This window comes from Colobus angolensis, unplaced genomic scaffold (genome assembly GCF_000951035.1).
Source record: "Colobus angolensis palliatus isolate OR3802 unplaced genomic scaffold, Cang.pa_1.0 Scaffold311, whole genome shotgun sequence".
Lineage (NCBI taxonomy): Eukaryota > Metazoa > Chordata > Mammalia > Primates > Cercopithecidae > Colobus > Colobus angolensis.
The window spans coordinates 1,609,690-1,632,007 of NW_012116389.1; the positions used below are offsets into that span (position 1 = coordinate 1,609,690).

The 22,318-nt window shown below is 41.9% G+C and overlaps 1 protein-coding gene across 1 annotated transcript in view; it reads right to left on the bottom strand.

Moving 5' to 3' along the window:
* The window catches only part of ULK4 (unc-51 like kinase 4), a 728,320-nt gene that overhangs the window by 679,095 nt on the left and 26,907 nt on the right, over positions 1 to 22,318 (bottom strand). The window contains exons 5-9 of the mRNA XM_011950984.1: positions 18,237 to 18,399; positions 5,852 to 5,953; positions 4,907 to 4,990; positions 3,057 to 3,108; positions 2,029 to 2,121 (exon numbers count right to left, since the gene is read on the bottom strand). Of these exons, the coding sequence (XP_011806374.1) occupies positions 2,029 to 2,121; positions 3,057 to 3,108; positions 4,907 to 4,990; positions 5,852 to 5,953; positions 18,237 to 18,399 (494 nt within the window). The remainder of the gene's footprint in view (positions 1 to 2,028; positions 2,122 to 3,056; positions 3,109 to 4,906; positions 4,991 to 5,851; positions 5,954 to 18,236; positions 18,400 to 22,318) is intronic.

Sequence of the window (22,318 nt, forward strand, 5' to 3'; positions counted from 1 at the left end):
TTTTTTTTTTTTTTTTTTTTGAGAAGGAGTTTCACTCTTGTTGCCCAGGCTGGAGTGCAATGGCACAATCTCGTTTCACTGCAACCTCTGGCTCCGAGGTACATGCTATTCTCCTGTCTCAGACTCCCAAGTAGCTCGGATTACAGGCATGTGCCACCATGCCTGGCTAATTTTTTTGTATTTAGTAGAGACGGGGTTTCCCCATGACAGTCAGGCTGGTCACAAACTCCTGACCTCAGGTGATCCACCCACCTTGGCCTCCCAAAGTGCTAGGATTACAGGTGTGTGCCACCATGCCCAGCCCTAATTAACCATTAATTATACCTTATTCTTTGAAGTATTCCTAACTTGAACAACTTTGCATTACAATGTATTATGATTAGAATATTTGCAATCCTTCTTTTAAGATTTTTAACAGAAATAAGAAGCATTACATTATGACACTGTCCAATACCACTAATCTCATAATGTTTTGTCTTTTTAAATTAGTTATATACCATATCCAGGTCATCAGTCTATGGTTAAAAGTAGTAGTAATGGTCACACATTGTGGCTCATACTTGAAATCCCAGCACTCTGGGAGGCCAAGGCAGGCGCATCAATCAAGGCCAGGAGTTCAAGACAAGCTAGGCAACACAGCAAGACCCTGTCTCCACAAAAAAATTTAAAAATTAGCCATTCCCAGTAGTGTGTGCCTGTAGTCCTGGCTACTTAGGAGGCTGACTGCACCACTGCACTCCAGCCTGAGTGACACAGCAGAACCCTGTCTCTCAAAATAATAATAATAATAATAATAATAAATATATATATGGCAATAATTTTTGTAGAATCCTGTTTTCATTTATGTGTCTTAAGATAAACTTTAACAATGTATAGCAAAATGTTTTGCTGCATTTGTGCCTTCTTTTCTCTTTCCTTAAAAATTATTGCTGATAGATCATTATATTAACCACAATTTATATGATTAAAGTTTCAACACTTTAAAAATACAACTGTATCTAATTTTAAAGATTTTTAGGCCGGGTGCAGTGGCTCATGCCTGTAATCCCAGCACTTTGGGAGGCTGAGGTGGGTGGATCATGAGGTCGGGAGTTCAAGACCAGCCTGATCAAGATGGTGAAACCCCATCTCTACTAAAAAACAAAAACAAAAACTTAGCCAGGCGCCATGGTGGGCACCTGTAATCCCAGCTACTCGGGAGGCTGAGGCAGGAAAATCGCTTGAACCCAGGAGGCGGAGGTTGCAGTGAGCCAAGATCACGCCACTGCACTCCAGCCTGGGCAACAGAGTGAGACTCTGTCTCAAAAAAAAAAAGAGAGGTCACAGCAGGCAAATCACTTGAAGCCAGGAGTTTGAAACCAGCCTGGGCAAAATGGAGAAACCCTGTGTCTACTAAAAATACAATAATCAGCTGAGTGTGGTGGCGTACACCTATAGTCTCAGTTACTCAGGATGCTGAGGTGGGAGGATCACCTGAGCCCAGAGAGGTCAAGGCTGCAATGCACCATCATTGTACCACTATACTCCTGCCTAGGTGACAGAGTGAGACGTTGTCTCAAAAAAAAAAAAAATCCAGGCTAGAACTCCATTTTGACATTTTTCTTCCCAATTACCTCATCATGTGGTAAATTACCACTGCTCTTCAACTTTGGATCTGGGAATAACACATATTACTTTTGCTAACATTTTGTTACCCAAAACAAGTCGCATGACCACACCTAACTTAAAGGGGAGAAAAAAGATCCTACCATATACTTGGGAGGTGGGAAGCCAGATGTATTTGGTAACAGAACTAATGAGTATCATATTATATCAATGACTGAAGAATAACAACAGAAAATATGCAAAATCAAAAACACAAAAATATCATGAGTAAACTCCTCAAGCAACCCTTAATTAAACAAATGCTGGATTTTCTCCCACTACAAAAGCAGACAAATTCAGGTCATTGATGTTGTATAAATAGAATAGTAATGGGCTTAAGTGTCCAGTAACTATGTCTTATACACAAAGGTAAGTGTATACTACCTGAGACTGAGATCTTCCATGCTTGATTCCTGATCTGCTCCAGCGAAAGCTTTCTTCCAAAATGAATGCTGCAGTAGCCTTGTCCAAGTTAATCTTTAAAAAACCATAAATGTTAAAACTCTACTTTAACATGATTTACCATGAAAAATTCCCAAGACATGTCCCAATTACACACATCAGATTTTACAATTTGTATCTCCTAAAGGTACATATGTACCTTTGAAATCATTTTATATTTTATTATTTCATTTTTGTATGCAATTAACCTCTTTTAGACAGCAAGATAAAAAGAAACAATTCAGAAGCCTTAAACGGTACAGAATGAAACAGTCTGATAAGTAAGCATTAGAAGTCTCAGGGTTCAAATTCCATAGAGTCTGGGTTCTCCAACCAGCATAGGAAAAAGGGAATCGACAAATAATTTGAAATTCTAAAGTAAATATATCAGATATCTATAATCCTGTCATCCTTCATTTGACAATAGAGGCAAGATTATTTTACTTACCCTGACTGACACATTTAAGTTTTGGAACTATTCTGATAGAACTTCATTCAGGAATAAATAAGAATATCAGCCCAGGCGCGGTGGCTCACACCTGTAATCCCAGCACTTTGGGAGGCCAAGGTGGGCAGATTGCTTGAGTCCAGGATTTCGAGATCAGCCTGGACAATGTGGCAAAACCCCATCTCTACAAAAAATACAAAAATTAGTTGGGTGTGCTGGCCCACACCTATAATCCCAGCTGCTTGGAAGGCTGAGGTGGAAGAATCTCTTGAGCCTGGGAGGCAGAGGTTGCAGCAAGCCAAGATCACACCACGGCACTTCAGCCTGGGTGACAGAGTGAGGCCCCGTCTCAGGAGGGGGTGCAGGGGCAGGGGAAGAATATCAGCTTCATAATCATATACATTCACATGTTGTTTAGGAATCAAAATAATCTTACCTAGCTAGTTCACCTGCATTAAAATGACTTTAGGCTGTATTTAAAACTCAGGCTCATTTTCAAAAGATTAAGTTTCACTACTAATACAGTATACCTGTAGGCATACTCACCAGAGTGGGAAAATTAAGCCTGACTGAAACTTTAAAACAAAAAAGAAAAAAATTTATAGTTGACTAATCACTCAAAACTTCTGTATTAAATAATACTACTCCCAATCAAAAGTAAAACACAAATAATAGAATTTGCAACCACATATAACATTCCTTTACACAAAAAGCTCTTGTGGTTCACTAAAGGAGAAATTAAAATAGTCAACAAAGTAAAATTTATTTTCATCCATCAAACTGACAAAAATGTAGATCAACAAGGCACACTGCAGATGATGGGAGGGAAGGAGCTTTCTAACATATTGTTGCTAGGAGTGTAAATCAGCAGATGTCCCTAGAATGTAGGAAATGTATCAAACTGTTTAAATGCTCTTAGCCTTTGGCAAGCCATTCCACTTTAAGAAATTCACATGAAAGAGATAATTACCCAAGTAAACCCAAAAAAATTTTTTAATTCACAAAAGAATATTTACTATAACAATGTATATAATATTACAAATCAAGAGGCATTCTAAACGTTTACTTTTTTATAGGTAATTGTATGCACATTCTACAGCCATTTAAAATGACCAAGCAGCCAGGCACAGTGGCTCACACCTGTAATCCCAGCATTTTGGGAGGCTGAGGCAGGCGGAACTACTTGAGGCCAGGAGTTCGAGACCAGCATGGCCAACATGGTGAAACCCCTTCTCTATTAAAAACACAAAAATTAGCTGGGGATGGTGGCACGCACCTGAAATCCCAGTTACTCAGGAGGCTGAGGCATGAGAAATACTTGAACCCAGGAGGTGGAGGATGCAGTGAGCCAAGATTGCACCACTGCACTCCAGCCTGGGTGACAGAGCAAGACTCAGAAATGGAAATGGAAAAATATGCATAATGTACCATGAGAGAAAAAAGTAGGTTATGGAGTGGTCCCATGTAAGCAAAAAATTATATAGCATAGGGTTATAAATGTAGGGATATGTAGATACAATCTCTTAAGTAAATTAGATATAGTTACATCCTATCAAAAGATGTCTGAAAAATTATCCACCAAAATAACACTAATGTTGAAAGCATTCTAATGTAAGCAAAGGATGTTTATCCTACAGCTTATACAAAAATCAGCATTTCCTTCTGCAGTTTCTAAAATATATTTAATAAAAGAGTGGATTCTTGTATATGCTACACTAAATTTATTCTCCATTTTACAAACTGAAACCTCCTCCCATCCCTGCATCCCAGTTATCTAGTGACAGAACCAGAACTAGAAACTAGTTCCTTGGGCCTCTTTCCCACTCTGGTCCACCTCCTAGCCTCCCCTACCCTGTGCCTCAACAATGATTTCTAACACTGCCATCACTGACAAAAAATTCACAAAGTGCCTATTATCCTATCACTTAATATCCCCATTATGACAGGCTTGTCATAAAAACAGGTCACATTGGGCCGGGCGCGGTGGCTCAAGCCTGTAATCCCAGCACTTTGGGAGGCCGAGACGGGTGGATCACGAGGTCAGGAGATCGAGACCATCCTGGCCTACACGGTGAAACCCCGTCTCTATTAAAAAATACAAAAAACTAGCCGGGCGAGGTGGCGGGCGCCTTTAGTCCCAGCTACTCGGGAGGCTGAGGCAGGAGAATGGTGTGAACCCAGGAGGTGGAGCTTGCAGTGAGCCGAGATCGCGCCACTGCACTCCAGCCTGGGAGACAGAGCGAGACTCCGTCTCAAAAAAAAAAAAAAAGGTAACTTTGGGGAGTTATGAATCAATAAAAGCAAACTTTGGATAAAGGTACCTTTAATCAGTGGAAAATGTAAATTAATTCCATTTATCATAAGAAATCTTACCTTTCGGAATAGGTGGCAAAGGATCTTCACGTAAGATCTTTTCTGTTAATTCTGAAATACTTTCTGAGAAGAATGGAGGTTTTCCTGAAATCACATGAAAACTTGCAAAATTAAAGAAGTCTGCTATCACCAATAATTCTCATCTCAACTACAGATATTTCAAGATCATACAACTTATAGGAAAAAATATATAGGAATAGCTAATGCCTAGTACGTACCAGGCACTGCCTATATAATTTATATTTCTCTTAATTTGAAACATATTATCATCCTAACAAATACACAAACACACACACGGACCACTACTATGAACCAATGGGTATATAGGCCATTTGACGCATCTGAATAATACACAGTTGCAAGGCATCTTTACAAAAGTTTCTAATAATCACAGTTTTTGAGTTAAGCACATTTCAGCATTCCAGATTATCATGAAAAATTACCTATTTGTCAAGAAGTTTCTAGGAATCTGCATATGCCTAGATACCAAGCAACTCAGCCAAAATCAGTATATATAAAAATTTAATAAGGTCACAGTTTTTTCGGCCAGGCATAGTGGCTCATGCCTATAATCCCAGAGCTTTGGGAGGCCTAAGTAGGCAGATCACTTGAGGTCAGGCATTCAAGACCAGCCTGGCCAACATGGTGAGATCCCGTCTCTACTAAAAATGCAAAACATTGCCAGGCATAGTGGTGGACACCTGTAAGCCCAGCTACTCAGGAAGCTGAGGCATGAGAATGGCTTGAACCCAAGAGGCAGAGGAGGCTGCAGCGAGCCAAAATTGTGTCACTGCACTCCAGACTGGGTGACAGTGCGAGACTGTCTCAAAATTTTAAAAAATCAAGTTTTTTAACATCTTATAAGTAAAATATCTGCAAACTACAGACTTAACCTGGTTTTATTTTAGTTATATCTGATTTTATACCTATTCAGGAAACAATTACCTGAAAACATTTCATAAAGCAGACAGCCCAAAGACCAGAGGTCACTGGAGATGGAAAAGTCAGCACCCCTCACAACTTCTGGTGCTGTATATATAGGAGATCCTAAAAGCAGTGTATGAAGAACAGTTCTGTTAGGCATTTGTATTGCTGCCAATGCGAACCTACCTAGGAAAGATCTGGTGAGATGAAAAAGGGCAGGAGAAAAACATACGCATGAATAAAACTTCATGTGCATTTCACATTTTTCAGTGTTTTCTAATTTTAAGGTTACATTTTGCAAAGAATGTGTGTGAATATAAAAAGGTGTTTAAAATCTACCTGAGAGGTATGGCACATTCGGCTACATTCTTCTTTTAAATTTCAATTAGAATAGTTTAAGTTAAACCTTAAATATAACAACCCCAACATCCCACTGGTTTAACAGCAAAGGTTTATCTATCACTAAATATATCCATAACAAATCTACCAAGAAGCTCTGATCCTCATAGTCACTCAAAGACCCTGGCTGATAGAGGCTCCAAATCCACTCATGCTTCCTCAATTGGAGGCAGGGAGAAAGAATGTAGCTAACTGAACACTGGCTCCTAAAATTCCCATCTCAAAGTTACTCACATCACTTCTGCTCACACTTAGTTGGCTTTGACCAGGGGGAGTATGCAATCCTACCATCTATCCAGGAGAATAGGAAATATTTAGTGAAAAGCACTCATGTGTGCCACATATACTTTATACAAAGTTTAATATTACATAGAAATCCCATATTTTAGAGCCAGAAAGTTCCCTTATTCACTGACAAGAGAAATGGAAGCTTTAGAGGGATACTTAACCTCCAGTAAATCACACAGCTAGGCAGTTGCAGAGCACCCGCCAAGACCCAGGGTCCTTGTCTCTCCCTGGTGCACACTCTACGCATTCCATCTAACAAACTCCCACCTCCCAGTGAGAATCTCTTCCCCAGTAAGTAAGTAACCTCCAATGATTTGGAAACAAAATTCCACTGAGGTAAGCCTTCCAGCAAATCCTATCTCCAGAGCCCATCACAGCCAGATCAGCAGCTTTGTGTGCCCTGATGCGTGACTGTCAAGTTCTCCCATGGAGCAATTTTGCTATGCTATCACATTTCACACACATCGATGGAAGGTATATTTGCCTGCACTAGCTGCTGAGGAAACACAAATAACACCCATGGAATGCCCTTGCACTCTGCCCAACACTTAATAGATGTTTCATTAATATTTGTTGAATATGAATGTTTGTCTTCCCATCCTTATTTCCAATACCTAGAACATGGGTAAAGTAGTCAAATTAAGAAATAAATGTGGACCAGGCTCACACCTGTAATCCCAAAACTTTGGGAGGCTGAGGTAGGCAGATCACTTGAGGCCAGAAGTTCAAGACCAGCCTGACCAACCTGGTGAAACTCCATCTCTACTAAAACTACAATAATTAGCTGGGTGTGGTGGAGGGTGCTGTAATCCCAGCTACACGGGAGGCTGAGGCCATTCAAGAATCACTTGAACCTAGTAGGCGAAGGTTGTGGTGAGCCAAGATTATGCCACTGCTCTCCAGCTTATGTAACAAAGCAAGACTGTCTCAAAAAAATAAATCAATGAGGGCCGGGCGCGGTGGCTCACGCCTGTAATGCCAGCACTTTGGGAGGCCAAGGTGGGCGGATCATGAGGTCAGGGGATTGAGTCTTGGCTAACACAGTGAAATCCTGTCTCTACTAAAAAAAAATACAAAAAATTAGCCGGGCGTGGTGGCGGGCGCCTGTAGTCCCAGCTACTCAGGAGGCTGAGGCAGGAGAATGGCGTGAATCCAGGAGGCAGAGCTTGCAGTGAGCCGAGATCGCGCCACTGCACTCCAGCCTGGGCAACAGAGCGAGACTCCGTCTCAATAAATAAATAAATAAATGTGGAATTAACAAATCAATGCACTAATGAACAATGGAATTAAAGTCCCTGGGTTCACACTCAAATGGGTAGAAAGCAAATACACAAAACAGTATATTATTACATGGTAAGTTAAATGGTTTATACACAAAATATTATGAAAATTATAAAAGAAAACACTTAAGTATTCAGTCAGATAAAATCCTGCCATCTAGAGAGACAAAGAAGGAAGTCTTTCTCAAGAAAGCTGAAGCCGGCCAGGTGTGGTGGCTCATGCCTGTAATCCCAGCATTTTGGCAGGCTGAGGCAGGCAGATCACCTGAAGTCGGGAGTTCAAGACCAGCCTGATCAATATGGAGAAACCCGGTCTCTACTAAAAACACACAATTAGCTGGGCATTGTGGCGCATGCCTGTAATCCTTGCTACTCGGGAGGCTGAGGCAGGAGAATCACTTGAACCTGGGAGGCAGAGGTTGCAGTGGCTCACGCTTGTAATGCTAGCACTTTGGGAGGCCGAGGCAGGTGAATCACCCAAGGTCCAGCCTGGCCAAGATAGTGAAACCCCGTCTCTATGAAAAATACAAAAAAATTAACCAGCCATGGTGCCTGTAACCCCAGCTACTCAGGAGGCTGAGGCAGGAGAACTATTTGAACTTGAGAGGCAGAGGTTGCATTGAGCTGAGATCACACCATTGCACTCCAGCCTGTAATCCCAGTTACTTGGGAGGCTGAGGCCAGAGAATTGCTTGAACTTGGAGGCAGAGGTTGCGGTGAGCTGACATCACACCACTGCACTCCAGCTTGGGCAACAGATCAAGACTCCATCTCAAAACAAACAAAATAAACAAACAAAAAGAATCCCTGAATCAATGTCGACTACCAGTGTGCTCTCAGGAATAGGCCTGCCTTAGTGTCCCCTCCAAGTTTAGTCACTAGCTGGGTACAGTCATGAGAAGCGTGGCCTCTGAACAAAAGCACTGATGGATTTCTTCAAGTAGTTGGAGGCCTTGGTCAGTCGTACCTGCAACTGAAGGACAGTGAAGCACAATCTTGTGGGAACCACAAGAACAGAGAGGCAATCCTGGACCAGATCGTGAAACTTGAACCCTAACCTGTAAGTAGGGGATTCTAAATTTGAAACTCTTTTCATAAATCAGCCCAGATTTCTAATTTCTCTCAATCAATCAACACTGGGCCAAAATTGAGCCTAGTTCGACATAACCCCCATCAATCCCTCTTAAACTGGGCCACATTATTGATTTATATAACTTTTCTGTTCCTGAATTTGGGAACTATGATCCAGCCAACCCCTATCTTTACACAGGAAATTAAAACTCCTAGCAGCTATGTGACACTACTCTGAAGGTTACCAAGAAGCAAAGACAGAACTAGAATCCAGACGTCCTTATTAGAAGCTCTTTTCAATATCACTTTTATGCAGCCTAACCAAACTGTTTGCCCTAACATCAGCATCAATGTTAACAGATTCTTTTTTTTTTTTTTTTTTTTTTGTTGAGACAGAGTCTTGCTCTGTCGCCCAGGCTGGAGTGCAGTGCAGTGGCCGGATCTCAGCTCACTGCAAGCTCCGCCTCCCGGGTTTACGCCATTCTCTTGCCTCAGCCTCCCGAGTAGCTGGAACTACAGGCGCCCGCCACCTCGCCCAGCTAGTTTTTTGTATTTTTAGTAGAGATGGTGTTTCACCGTGTTAGCCAGGATGGTCTCGATCTCCTGACCTCGTGATCCGCCCGTCTCGGCCTCCCAAAGTGCTGGGATTACAGGCTTGAGCCACCGCGCCCGGCCAACAGATTCTTCATGGCTGTACACCACCACTGACCAATCACCAACCCCATCACAGTACCCAACTAGTCAAATATGTCAAAAAGTAGCGTGATTTTTTCATGTGCCTTGTTCATCGCCACACTTAGACTGTGAATGCTCCAAGTCTCCAGGAAAACAGAAGTGGTTTTACACTCTATTTTTATCTTAATGCCACAGGGATGTGAAGGTTAACTGCCTATGAAGTACCTGATCCCCAAAGGTCAGGGCTAATTCTGCCCTGCTGGTTACGAAAGTATCCTCTACCCTTGGCCAAACAGACTAACCTGCCCCATCATAGAAATTGTTCTTAGATTAAGTTCAGAAGTACGCATCACTGCTAGAACGTCTGACATATTTCTCCACAACACAGCTCTCTTCCCCTTACTAAATATGCATTTATACTAAAATATACCACTGACCTTGTTTTGTATAATAAAATTATATACAATAATTCAGAACTTCATATCCTACTAACATAGACCACAATAGTCATTTTCATAGAATACTGATAATTCTATGGAATGCAATTTGAGGACATTAAAAGCCTTCTTCTTGGGCATGAAATCTTACCACATACAAGCCTGGCCCTGAAAGTTTAATTTCCTTTAGTCCTATTTACGGGGCCTATGATTAACCTGCTGCTCCCCATCCTCCTCCCTCATCCCTGGGCCACATGACTACCAAGTCCAAGGATGTCTGCCACCCTCTCGCATCATGCCCTTTCCTACAACTGGCACCAAACTCAGCTGACAGCACGATGAGTATCACAGAGCTTCAATGGCCCAAAGTCTCAAGTACCTGAACATGGAACCTGAGGAGGAAAGATCTTTAGCACTCCCCCAAAAGGCATAAGAAACATTATTTCAGACTCCCCCCTCAAGTATAGCAATTTTAACACCCCCAGCCCCATCTCATATGCCAAGAATACACCCTAGAAATTTGCTTCAGGGATGCTGGCAAGATAGCTGAATAGGAACAGCTCCAGTCTGCAGCTCTCAGTGAGATCAATGCAGAAGGCAGGTGATTTCTGCATTTCCAACTGAGGTACCCAGTTCATCTCATTACGACTGGTTGGACAGTGGGTGCAGCCCACAGAGAGCAAGCTGAAGCAGGGTGGGGCGTTGCCTCACCCGGGAAGCGCTAGGGGTCAGGCAACTCCCTCTTCTAGCCAAGGGAAGCCATCAGGGATTGTGCCGTGAGAAACAGTACACTCCAGCCTACATACTGTACTTTTCCAGTGTTCTTCCCAACCCACAGACCAGGAGATTCCCTCTGGTGCCTACGCCACCAGGGCCCTGGGTTTCAAGCATAAAACTGGGCGGCCATTTGGGCAGACACCAACTAGGTGCAGGAGTTTTTTTCATACCCCAGTGGCACCTGGAAGGCCAGAGAGACACAGGACCAATCACTCCTCTGGAAAGGGGGCTGAAGCCAGGGAGTCACGTGGTTTGGCTCAGCAGGTCCCACCCCCACAGAGCCCAATAAGCTAAGATCCACTGGCTTGAAATTCTCGCTGCCAGCGCAGCAGTCTGAAGTCGACCTGGGATGCTCAAGCTTGGTGCAGAGAGTCGCATCCGCCATTGCTGAGGCTTAAGTAGGTAGTTTTACCCTCACAGTGTAAACAAAACCACATGGACGTTGGAACTAGGTGGAGTCCGCTGTGGCCGTACTGCCTCTCCAGATTCCTCCTCTCTGGGCAGCGCATCTGCAGCAGCCCCAGTCAGATGCTTATACATAAAACCCCCATCTCCCTGGGACAGAGCACCTGGGGCAAGGGAAGGTTGTGGGAGCAGGCTCAGTAGACTTAAACGTCCCTGCCTGATGGCTCTGAAGAAAGCAGTGGATCTCCCAGCACAGCGTTCAAGCTGTGCTAAAGGTCAGACTGCCTCCTCAAGCGGGTCCCTGACCCTCAAGTCTCCTAATTGGGAGATACCTCCCAGTAGGGGCCGGCAGACACCATATACAGGAGAGCTCCAGCTGGGAGAGCTCCAGCTGGCATCTGGCAGGTGCCCCTCCGGGACAAAGCTTCCAGAGGAAGGAACAGGCAGCAATCTTTGCTGTTCTGCAGCCTCTGCTGGTGATACCCAGGCAAACAGGGTCTGGAGTGAACCTTCAGTAAACTCCAGCAGATCTGAAGCAGAGAGGCCTGACTGTTAGAAGGAAAACTAACAAACAGAAAGGAATAGCATCAATATCAACAAAAAGGATGTCCACTCAGAGACCCCATCCAAAGGGCACCAACATCAAACACCAAAGGTAGATAAATCCACGAAGATGGAGAGAAACAGCGCAAAAAGGCTGAGAATTCCAAAAACCAGAATTCCTCTTCTCCTCCAAAGGATCGCAACTCACCAGCAAGGGAACAAAACTGGATAGAGAATGAGTTTGACAAATGGACAGAAGTAGGCTACAGAAGGTGGGTAATAACAAACTCCTCCAAGCTAAAGGAGTATGTTCTAACCCAATGCAAGGAAGATAAGAAGATAAGAACCTTGAAAAAAGGTAACAGGAATTGCTAACTAGAATAACCAGTTTAGAGAAGAACATAAATGACTTGATGGAGCTGAAAAACAGCATCAGAACTTCGTCAAGCATACACAAGTATCAATAGCCGAATCGATCAAGTGGAAGAAAGGAAATCAGAAATTGAAGATCAACTTAATGAAATAAAGTGAAAAGACAAGGTTAGAGAAAAAAGAATGAAAAGGAACAAACAAAGCCTCCAAGAAATATGGGACTATGTGAAAGACCAAATCTACATTTGATTGATGTACCTGAAAGTGACAGAGAGAATGGAACCAAGTTGGAAAACACACTTCAGGATATTATCCAGGAGAACTTCCCCAACCTAGCAAGACAGGCGAACACTCAAATTCAGGAAATACAGAGAACACTACAAATATACTCCTCAAGAAGAGCAACCCCAAGACACATAATTGTCAGATTCACCAAGGTTAAAATGATGGAAAAGGCCGGGCGCGGTGGCTCACGCCTGTAGTCCCAGCACTTTGGGAGGCCGAGGCAGACGGATCACGAGGTCAGGAGATCGAGACCATCCTGGCTAATACAGTGAAACCTCGTCTCTACTAAAAATACAAAAAATTAGCTGGGCATGGTGGTGGGCGCCTGTAGTGCCAGCTACTCTGGAGGCTGAGGCAGGAGAATGGCATGAACCCAGGAGGCGGAGCTTACTGTGAGCTGAGATCACGCCACTGCACTCCAGCCTGGGTGACAGAGCGAGACTCCGTCTCAAAAAAAAAAAAAGATGGAAAAAATGTTAAGGGCAGCCGGTGAGAAACATTGGGTTACCCACGAAGGGAAGCTCATCAGACTAACAGCGGATCTCTCAGCAGAAACCCCACAAGCCAGGAGAGAGTGAGGACAAATATTCAACATTCTTAAAGAAAAGAATTTTCAACCCAGAATTTCATATCCAGCCAAACTAAGCTTCACAAGCAAAGGAGAAATAAAATCCTTTACAGACAAACAAATGCTGAGAGATCTTCTCACAACCAGGCCTGCCTTACAAGAGCTCCTGAAGGAAGCACTAAACATGGAAAGGAAAAACCAGTACCAGACACTGTAAAAACACACCAAATTGTAAAGACCATCGACCCTATTAAGAAACTGCACCAACTAAGAGGCAAAATAACCAGCTAGCATCATAATGACAGGATCAAATTCACACAAAACAATATTAACCTTTAATGTAAACAAGCTAAATGCCCCAATTAAAAAGACACAGACTGACAAATTGAATAAAGAGTCAAGACCTATCAGTGTGCTATATGCAGAAGACCCATCTCACATGCAGAGACACACATAAGCTCAAAATAAAGGGATGGAGGAATATTTACCATGCAAATGGAAAGCAAAAAAAAAAAAAAAGCAGAGGTTGCAATCCTGATCTCTGATAAAACAGACTTTAGACCAACAAAGATCAAAAGAGACAAAGAAGGCCATTACATAATAGTAAAGGGATCAATGCAACAAGAAGAGCTGACTATCCTAAACATATATGCACCCAATACAGGAGTATCCAGATTCATAAAGCAAGTTCTTAGAGACCTACAAAGAGACGTAGACTCCCACACAATAATAATGGGAGACTTTAACACCCCATTGTCAATATTAGATCAACAAGACAGAAAATTACAAGGATATTCAGGACTTGAACTCAGCTCCAAGTGGACCTAATAGACACCTACAGAACTCTTCACCCCAAATCAACAGAATATACATTCTTCTCAGCACCACATCACATTTACTCTAAAATTGACCACATAATTGTAAGTAAAACACTCCTCAGCAAATGCAAAAGAATGGAAATCATAACAAACAGTCTCTCAGACCACAGTGCGATAAATTAGAACTCAGGATTAAGAGACTCACTCAAAACCACACAACTACATGGAAACTGAACAACCTGCTCCTGAATGACTAATGGGTACATAATGAAATGAAGGCAGAAATAAAGAACTTCTTTGAAATCAATGAAAACAAAGACACAATGTACCAGAATCTCTGGGACACATTTAAAGTTGTGTCTACAGGAAAATTTACAGCACTAAATGCCCACAAGAGAAAGCAGGAAAGATCTAAAATTGACACCCTAACATCACAGTTAAAAGAACTAGAGAAGGCCGGGCGCGGTGGCTCAAGCCTGTAATCCCAGCACTTTGGGAGGCCGAGACGGGCAGATCACGAGGTCAGGAGATTGAGACCATCCTGGCTAACACAGTGAAACCCTGTCTCTACTAAAAAATACAAAAAACTAGCTGAAAAAATACAAAAAACTAGCTGGGCGAGGTGGCGGGCGCCTGTAGTCCCAGCTACGCGGGAGGCTGAGGCAGGAGAATGGCGTGAACCCAGGAGGCGGAGCTTGCAGTGAGCCAAGATCACGCCACTGCACTCCAGCCTGGGCGACAGAGCGAGACTCCGTCTCAAAAAAAATAAAAAATAAAAAGAAAAAAGAACTAGAGAAGAACAAACAAATTCAAAAACTAGCAGAAGACAAGAAATTACTAATTTCAGAGCAGAACTGAAGGAGATAAAGACACAAAAAACCCTTCAAAAAAAATCAATGAATCTAGGAGCTGTTTTTTTTTCAATGATCAACAAAATAGATCGCTAGCAAAACTAATAAAGAAGAAAAGAGAAAAGAAACAAAGAGATGCAATAAAAAATGATAAAGGAGATATTACCACTGATCCCACAGAAATACAAGCTACCATCAGAGAATACTATGAACACTTCTACACCAATAAACTAGAAAATCTAGAAGAAATGGATAAATTCCTGGACATACACACGCTCCCACATCTAAACCAGGAAGAAGTCGAATCCCTGAATAGATCAATAATAAGTTCTGAAATTGAAGCAGTAATTAACAGCCTACCAATCAAAAAAAGTCCAGGACCATACGGATTCACAGCCGAATCCTACAGGAGGTACAAAGAAGGGCTGATAACATTCCTTCTGAAACTATTCCAAACAATAGAAAAAGAGGGAATCCTCCCTAACTCATCTTATGAGGCCAGGATCATCCTGACACCAAAGCCTGGCAGAGATACACCAACAACAACAACAAAAACTTTCCGGCCAATATCCCTGATAAACATCGATGCAAAAATCCTGAATAAAATACTGGCAAACCGAATCCAGCAGCACATCAAAAAGCTTATCCATCATGATCAAGTCAGCTTTATCCCTGGGATTCAGGGCTGGTTCAACATACACAAATCAATAAACATAATCCATCACATAAACAAAACCAATGACAAAAACCACATGATTATCTCAATAGATGCAGAAAAGGTCTTCGACAAAATTCAACACCCCTTCATGCTAAAAACTTTCAATAAACTAGGTATCGATGGAACGTATCTCAAAATAATAAGAGTTATTTATGACAAACCCACAGCCAATATCATACTGAATGGACAAAAACGGGAAGCATTCTCTTTGAAATCCAGCACAAGACAAGGATGCCCTCTCTCACCACTCCTATTCAACATAGTATCAGAAGTTCTGGCCAGGGCAATCAGGCAAGAGAAAGAAATAAAGGGTATTCAAACAGGTAGAGAGGGAGTCAAACTGTCTCTGTTTGCAGATGACATGATTGTATATTTAGAAAATTCCATCGTCTCAGCCCAAAATCTCCTAAAGCTGATAAGCAACTTCAGCAAAGTCTCAGGATACAAAATCAATGTGCAAAAATCACAAGCATTCCTATACACCAATAATAAACAGAGAGTCAAATTATGAATGAACTCCCATTCACAATTGCTACCAAGAGAATAAAATACCTTGGAATACAACTTAGAAGGGATGTGAAGGACCTCTTCAAAGAGAACTACAAACCTCTGCCCAAGGAAATAAAAGAGGACACAAACAAATGGAAAAACATTCCATCATCATGGATAGAAAGAATCAATATCATGAAAATGGCCATGTTGCCCAAAGTAATTTATAGATTCAGGGCTATCCCCATCAAGCTACCATTGACTTTCTTCACAGAATTGGAAAAAACTATTTTAAATTTTATATGGAAACAAAAAAGAGTCCACATAGCCAAGAAAATCCTAAGCAAAAAGAACAAAACTGGAGGCATCACACTACCTAACCTCAAACTATACTACAAGGCCACAGTAACCAAAACAGCATGGTACTGATACAAAAACAGATATATAGATCAATGGAACAGAACAGAGACCTCAGAATAGATATCTACAACCATCTGATCTTTGACAAACCTGACAAAAACAAACAATGGGGAATGGATTCCCTATTTAATAAATAGTGTTGGAAAAACTGGCTAGCCATATGCAGAAAAATGAAACTGGACCCCTTCCTTTTACCTTATACAAACATTAACTCAAGATGGATTAAAAACTTAAATGTAAGACCTAAAACCATAAAAATTCTAGAAGAAAACCTAGGCAATACCATTCAGGATACAGGCATGGGCAAAGACTTCATGACTAAAACACCAAAAGTAATGGCAGCAAAAGCCAAAATTGACAAATGGGATCTAATTAAACTAAAGAGCTTCTGCACAGCAAAATAAACTAGCATCAGAATGAACAGGCAACCTACAGAATGGTAGAAAATGTCTGCAATCTACCCATCTGACAAAGATATAATATCCAAAATCTACAAGAAACTTAAACAAATTTACAAAAAAGCAAACAACCCCATCAAAAAGTGGGCAAAGGATATGAACAGACACTCCTCAAAAGAAGACATTTATGCGGCCAACAAACATATGAAAAAAAGCTCATCATCACTGATCATTAGAGAAATGCAAATCAAAACCACAATGAGATACCATCTCACACCAGTCAGAATGGCAATTGTTAAAAAGTCAAGAAACAAAAATGCTGGCAAGGCTGTGGAGAAATAGAATGGTTTTGGACTGGTGGTGGGAATGTAGATTGGTTCAACCATTGTGGAGGACAATTCCTCAGGGATCTAGAACCAGAAATACCATTTGACCCAGCGATCCCATTACTGGGTATATACCCAAAGGATTATAAATCATTCTACTATAAAGACACATGTACACGTATGTTTATTGCAGCACTATTCACAATAGCAAAGACGTGGAACCAACCCAAATGCCCATCAATGATAGACTGAATAAAGAAAATGTGGCACATATACACCATGGAATACTATGCAGCCATAAAAAAGGATGAGTTCATGTCCTTTGCAGGGACATGGATGAAACTGGAAACCATCATTCTCAGCAAACTAACACAAGAACAGAAAACCAAACACCACGTGTTCTCATTCGTAAGTGGGAGTTGAACAATGAGAACACATGGACACAGGGAGGGGAACATCACACACCAGGGCCTGTCAGGGGGTGGGGGACTAAAGGAGGGATAGCATTAGGAGAAATACCTAATGTAGATGATGGCTTGCTGGGTGCAGCAAACCACCGTGGCATGTGTATACCTATGTAACAAACCTGCACGTTCTGCACATGTACCCCAGAACTTAAATTAAAAATAAAAAAAAGAGCCAGGTGCGGTGGCTCAAGCCTGTAATCCCAGCACTTTGGGAGGCCGAGATAGGCGGATCACGAGGTCAGGAGATTGATACCATCCTGGTGAACATGGTGAAACCCCGTCTCTACTAAAAAAATACAAAAAACTAGCCGGGCGAGGTGGCGGGCGCCTGTAGTCCCAGCTACTCAGGAGGCTGAGGCAGGAGAATGGCGTAAACCCAGGAGGCGGAGCTTGCAGTGAGCTGAGATCTGGCCACTGCACTCCAGCCTGGGCAACAGAGCGAGACTCCGTCTCAAAAAAAAAAAAGAAAGAAATATTTTTCAACTGCAGAATATCATTCACTCAACTAATTTCTATTGAACCACTAATGTGCCAGGCACCATTCCCCTCCTATGTGCTAATGAATGCTCAGTAAACATAAAGCTGAGGACGAAATACTGGCTTTGTTAAGGTTCCCCAGGCCTTACAGAGTAGATCCACATTGAATACTTTAGGCCACGGACAAAGTCATTCCTATGTCCAGACTATGTCTGCTGGTCATTACCATTTTCAATATGTTATGTGAGTGGCAAAACAAAAGACTGACATTGTCTCCTAAACACAGGACTTGCATGGTCCACAACTAGAGTTACGATCTTTAAGCTTTCCAGGTCCACATACCTTTGACTCTACTTTTCATGCTTTTCTTCAGGACATTTTCCCCGCTATCACCTCCTCCTTCCTCTGCTGCCACCAAAGCAAAGAACTCTTCCAAATTTTCACCTTCCACTTTTGCCAAGCAAAAGTTGCTAAACTTCAGTGTGCCAGGCCCTTCCAAGAGTATCTATGAAGATCAAATAAATGTTTTCAGAAGAAAACTCAACTTAATTTGTACATATATCAGTACTTCTTATAATTGCACTAAAGAACTTTTGAACATTGCTATTCTTTCTCCATCAGAACTCAGAAAAATAAATGTTTATAATTTTTTAAAAAGCTAAAGAAAAATAAATCCAACTTTTTAATAATCAAATACAAAATTAAATTGTTCATTCTCAGATGTATATAATGAACTCATCATATAACCAAAGTGGAAAACTTCAGGTTTGGGGAAAGATAAACAATGATGAAAATTAAACAATCTGCACTTGCCAAGCCTCAGTGTCAGCTATAACAGGATTTGAAAACCTAGGCCGGGCACGGTGGCTCAAGCCTGTAATCCCAGCACTTTGGGAGGCCGAGGCGGGCGGATCACGAGGTCAGGAGATCGAGACCATCCTGGCTAATACGGTGAAACCCCGTCTCTACTAAAAAAATACAAAAAACTAGCCGGGCGAGGTGGCGGGCGCCTGTAGTCCCAGCTACTCCAGAGGCTGAGGCAGGAGAATGGCATGAACCCGGGAGGCGGAGCTTGCAGTGAGCTGAGATCTGGCCACTGCACTCCAGCCTGGGCGGCAGAGCGAGACTCCGTCTCAAAAAAAAAAAGAAAACCTAGCTGTCTGAGGTGTTTATTCAAGTGAGGAAGCACAATGCAGAGTTAAGATTAAAGTTGGAGATCTGGATTTTACACCCAGGTCCACCATTTACTTGCTGTCTGACCTTGAAGAATGTATTTAACCTTTCTAATCCCCAGTCTCTTCACCTGTAAAATGGGAAAAATACCACCAAACTCTTCAGACTGTTGTAAGGATTAATCGAAGTTATACAAGTAAAGGGTTTGTAACAGTCGCTGGCATGTGACAAGTACTCAAGTCTGCTAATATAACTTGTGATTAGAATCTATGGATTGTTGAAAACATGCCAGGAACTACTGTTCTGTTACTTTTATCACTTCCTCTATTAAAAGTATTTCTAGATAGGTACAATGGGTCAGGTGGCTTTGTGGTTTTTCAAGGCTATGTAGGGTCAAGTGCAGTGCCTCACACCTGTAATCCCAGCACTTTGGAAGGCTGAGGTGGGCAGATCACTTGGTGCCAGGAGTTCGAGACCAGCCTGGCCAACATGGTGAATCCCCATCTTTACTCAAAATACAAAAATTAGCTGGGCATGGTGGCGGGTGCCTATAATCCCAGCTACTCAGGAGGCTGAGGCATGAGAATCACTTGAACCCGGGAGGCGGAGGTTGCAGTGAGCCAAGGTTGCGCCACTGTACTCCATTCTGCATGACAGTGAGACCCTGTCTCAAAAATATAAAATTAAAATAAAATAAAGGCAATGTGAAGTTAACTCTTAACTTCTAGTCACAAATACATAGTAAGGATGTCTGCTGGTCTACAATAGTGGCTTTTAAACTTATGTGAGCATCAGAATCCCCTGGAAGACTTGTTAAAGCACAGACTACCAGTTACTACCTCCAGAGTTTCTGCTTCAACAGGTCTGGGATGGGGCCCATTTCTACCAAATGCCAGGTCAACCTAATGCTGCTGGTCCAGAGGACCACTAGCAGGGATCAGCAAAATTTTTTGTGGTTGGTAAAGAGCCAGCTAATAAATATTTTGGACTTTATGAGCCATACAGTCTTTTATACTTCAATGTCATTTCATTTTAATGGAATCTCATACTTCATATCTGTTGTTGCACAACGGTAGCCACTGACATTACATAAACCAAAGGTCGTGGCTGTGTTCCAGTGAAAGTTTACTTATAAAAATAGGAATCCTGCCCAACCTTTGATAACCCCTGTTCTAGAACACAGGTTTAGGTTACAAAGCAGCCTGAATTTTTCAGATCGTAACAGCTGATAATAAATCTCATTAAACAACTCCCGTATAGCTATCAGCAAACTACAGCCTCTGGGACAAACCCTGGCCACTGCCTTGTACAGCTATGAACCAAGAGTGTTGGATTTAAAAAAAAAAAAACCCTATCTGAAAACTGCCACACCAAAAAAAGGTAATTAAAAAAAAAAGGTGGGGGGAGGTTTGGCCAGGCATGGTAGCTCACACCTGTAATCCCAGCACTTTGCGAAGCCAAGGCAGTAGGATCACCTGAGGTCAGGAGTTTGAGACCAGCCTGGCCAACACGGTGAAACCCTATCTCTACTAAAAATACAAAAATTTGCCACACACCTGCAGTCCCAGCTACTTGGGAGGCCGAGGCGGGAGAATTGCTTGAACCCGGGATGCGGAGTTTGCAGTGAGCTGAGATCCGGCCACTGCACTCCAGCCTGGGCAACAGAGTGAAACTGTGTCTCAAAAAAATAAAAATAAAATAAAATAAGTTTTAATGTGGTTTTTATATTTCTAAATGGTTAGGGAAAAAATCAAAATAATATTTCTAGACATGTAACAATGAATTATATGAAATTCACATTTCCATATCCACAAATGAAGTTATTGAAATGCAGTCACATCCAGGTATTTACAAATTATCTACAGCTGCTTTCAGCACTACAATGACAGTTGAGTAGCTGGAGACTTGAGGCACATATGTGAATATTTCAAACAAGAACTACTATTCATTATACAGGACTTTATGGAGTTTTCTTTTTTAGGTTTAATTATCTTCTCATACAGATGGCCTGCAAAAATAAAATTTGTAAATGAAATATTCAGCTTTTTATTTCCTTGGCATATACTAAAGAAAAAGTAAAAACTCAGACCAGTAATATGTACAATTCCTCAGGGTATGTACTTATAAAGACAATAATTGACGTCACCATGAGCACACTACTTACCAAAAAGTATCCTAGAAACTTAACCTAAATATAATAGGTAATCCTCACAAATATCTTGAAAAATCTATCTCCATGTGACAAAGAAACTAAGGCAAAGAGAAGCAGGGTAACTTGTCCGGATTCACACGGCTTCTAAGTGTTAGTGTTGATGGCAACTCAGAAACCAAGTAGGTTTCATGACTCTACTATACTGAAGCACATTTAGTTGTGGATAATTTTACCAAAAGAGAAAATATTTGATCCATAATATCAGGAATCATACATATATAGCCAAGAATGCCACTATCAACTAAAACAATGGTTCATAAATGCGTATGATGACTTAAGAGTGAAGAGGGCCTTATCTTATAGACATATTGGGTTCCACATTTACAATGTAGGTTAGTAGCATTAAGTGATTACTCAAAGAGCTCTGAAAAGGAGACTTCACATTCAAAAAGCAACTTAGGTAGCTAAAATACAGTACTATATATTTCCTTTCATTTATTTCTTTTTTTTTTTTTTTTTTTTTTCCCTGAAACAGAATCTCGCTGGAATCCCAGGCTGGAATACAGTGGCGTGACCTCAGCTCACTGCAACCTGCACCTTCCGGGTGCAAGCAATTCTCCCTGCCTTGGCCTCTCAAGTAGCTGGAATTACAGGTGACCACCACCATACCCAGCTATTTTTTGTGTTTTCATTTTTTATTTTTTTATTTTTTTAAAACAGAGTCTTGCTCTGTCACTAGGCTGGAGTGCAGTGGTGTAATCTCGGCTCACTGCAACCTCCGCCTCCCGGGTTCAAGCAATTCTCCTGCCTCAGCCTCTCAAATAGTTGGGACTACAGGAGTGCGCCACCACACCCAGCTAATTTTTGTATTTTTTGTTTGTTTGTTTGTTTGTTTTTAGTTGAGATGGGGTTTCACCATGTTGCCCAGGATGGTCTCAATCTCTTGACCTCGTGATCCACCCACCTCAGCCTCCCAACGTGCTGGGATTACAGGCAAGAGCCACCGCGCCTGGCCTTTTGTGTTTTTAGAAGAGATGAGGTTTCGCTATGTTGGCCAGGCTGGTCTCGAACTCCTAACCTCAAGTGATCCACCCGCCTC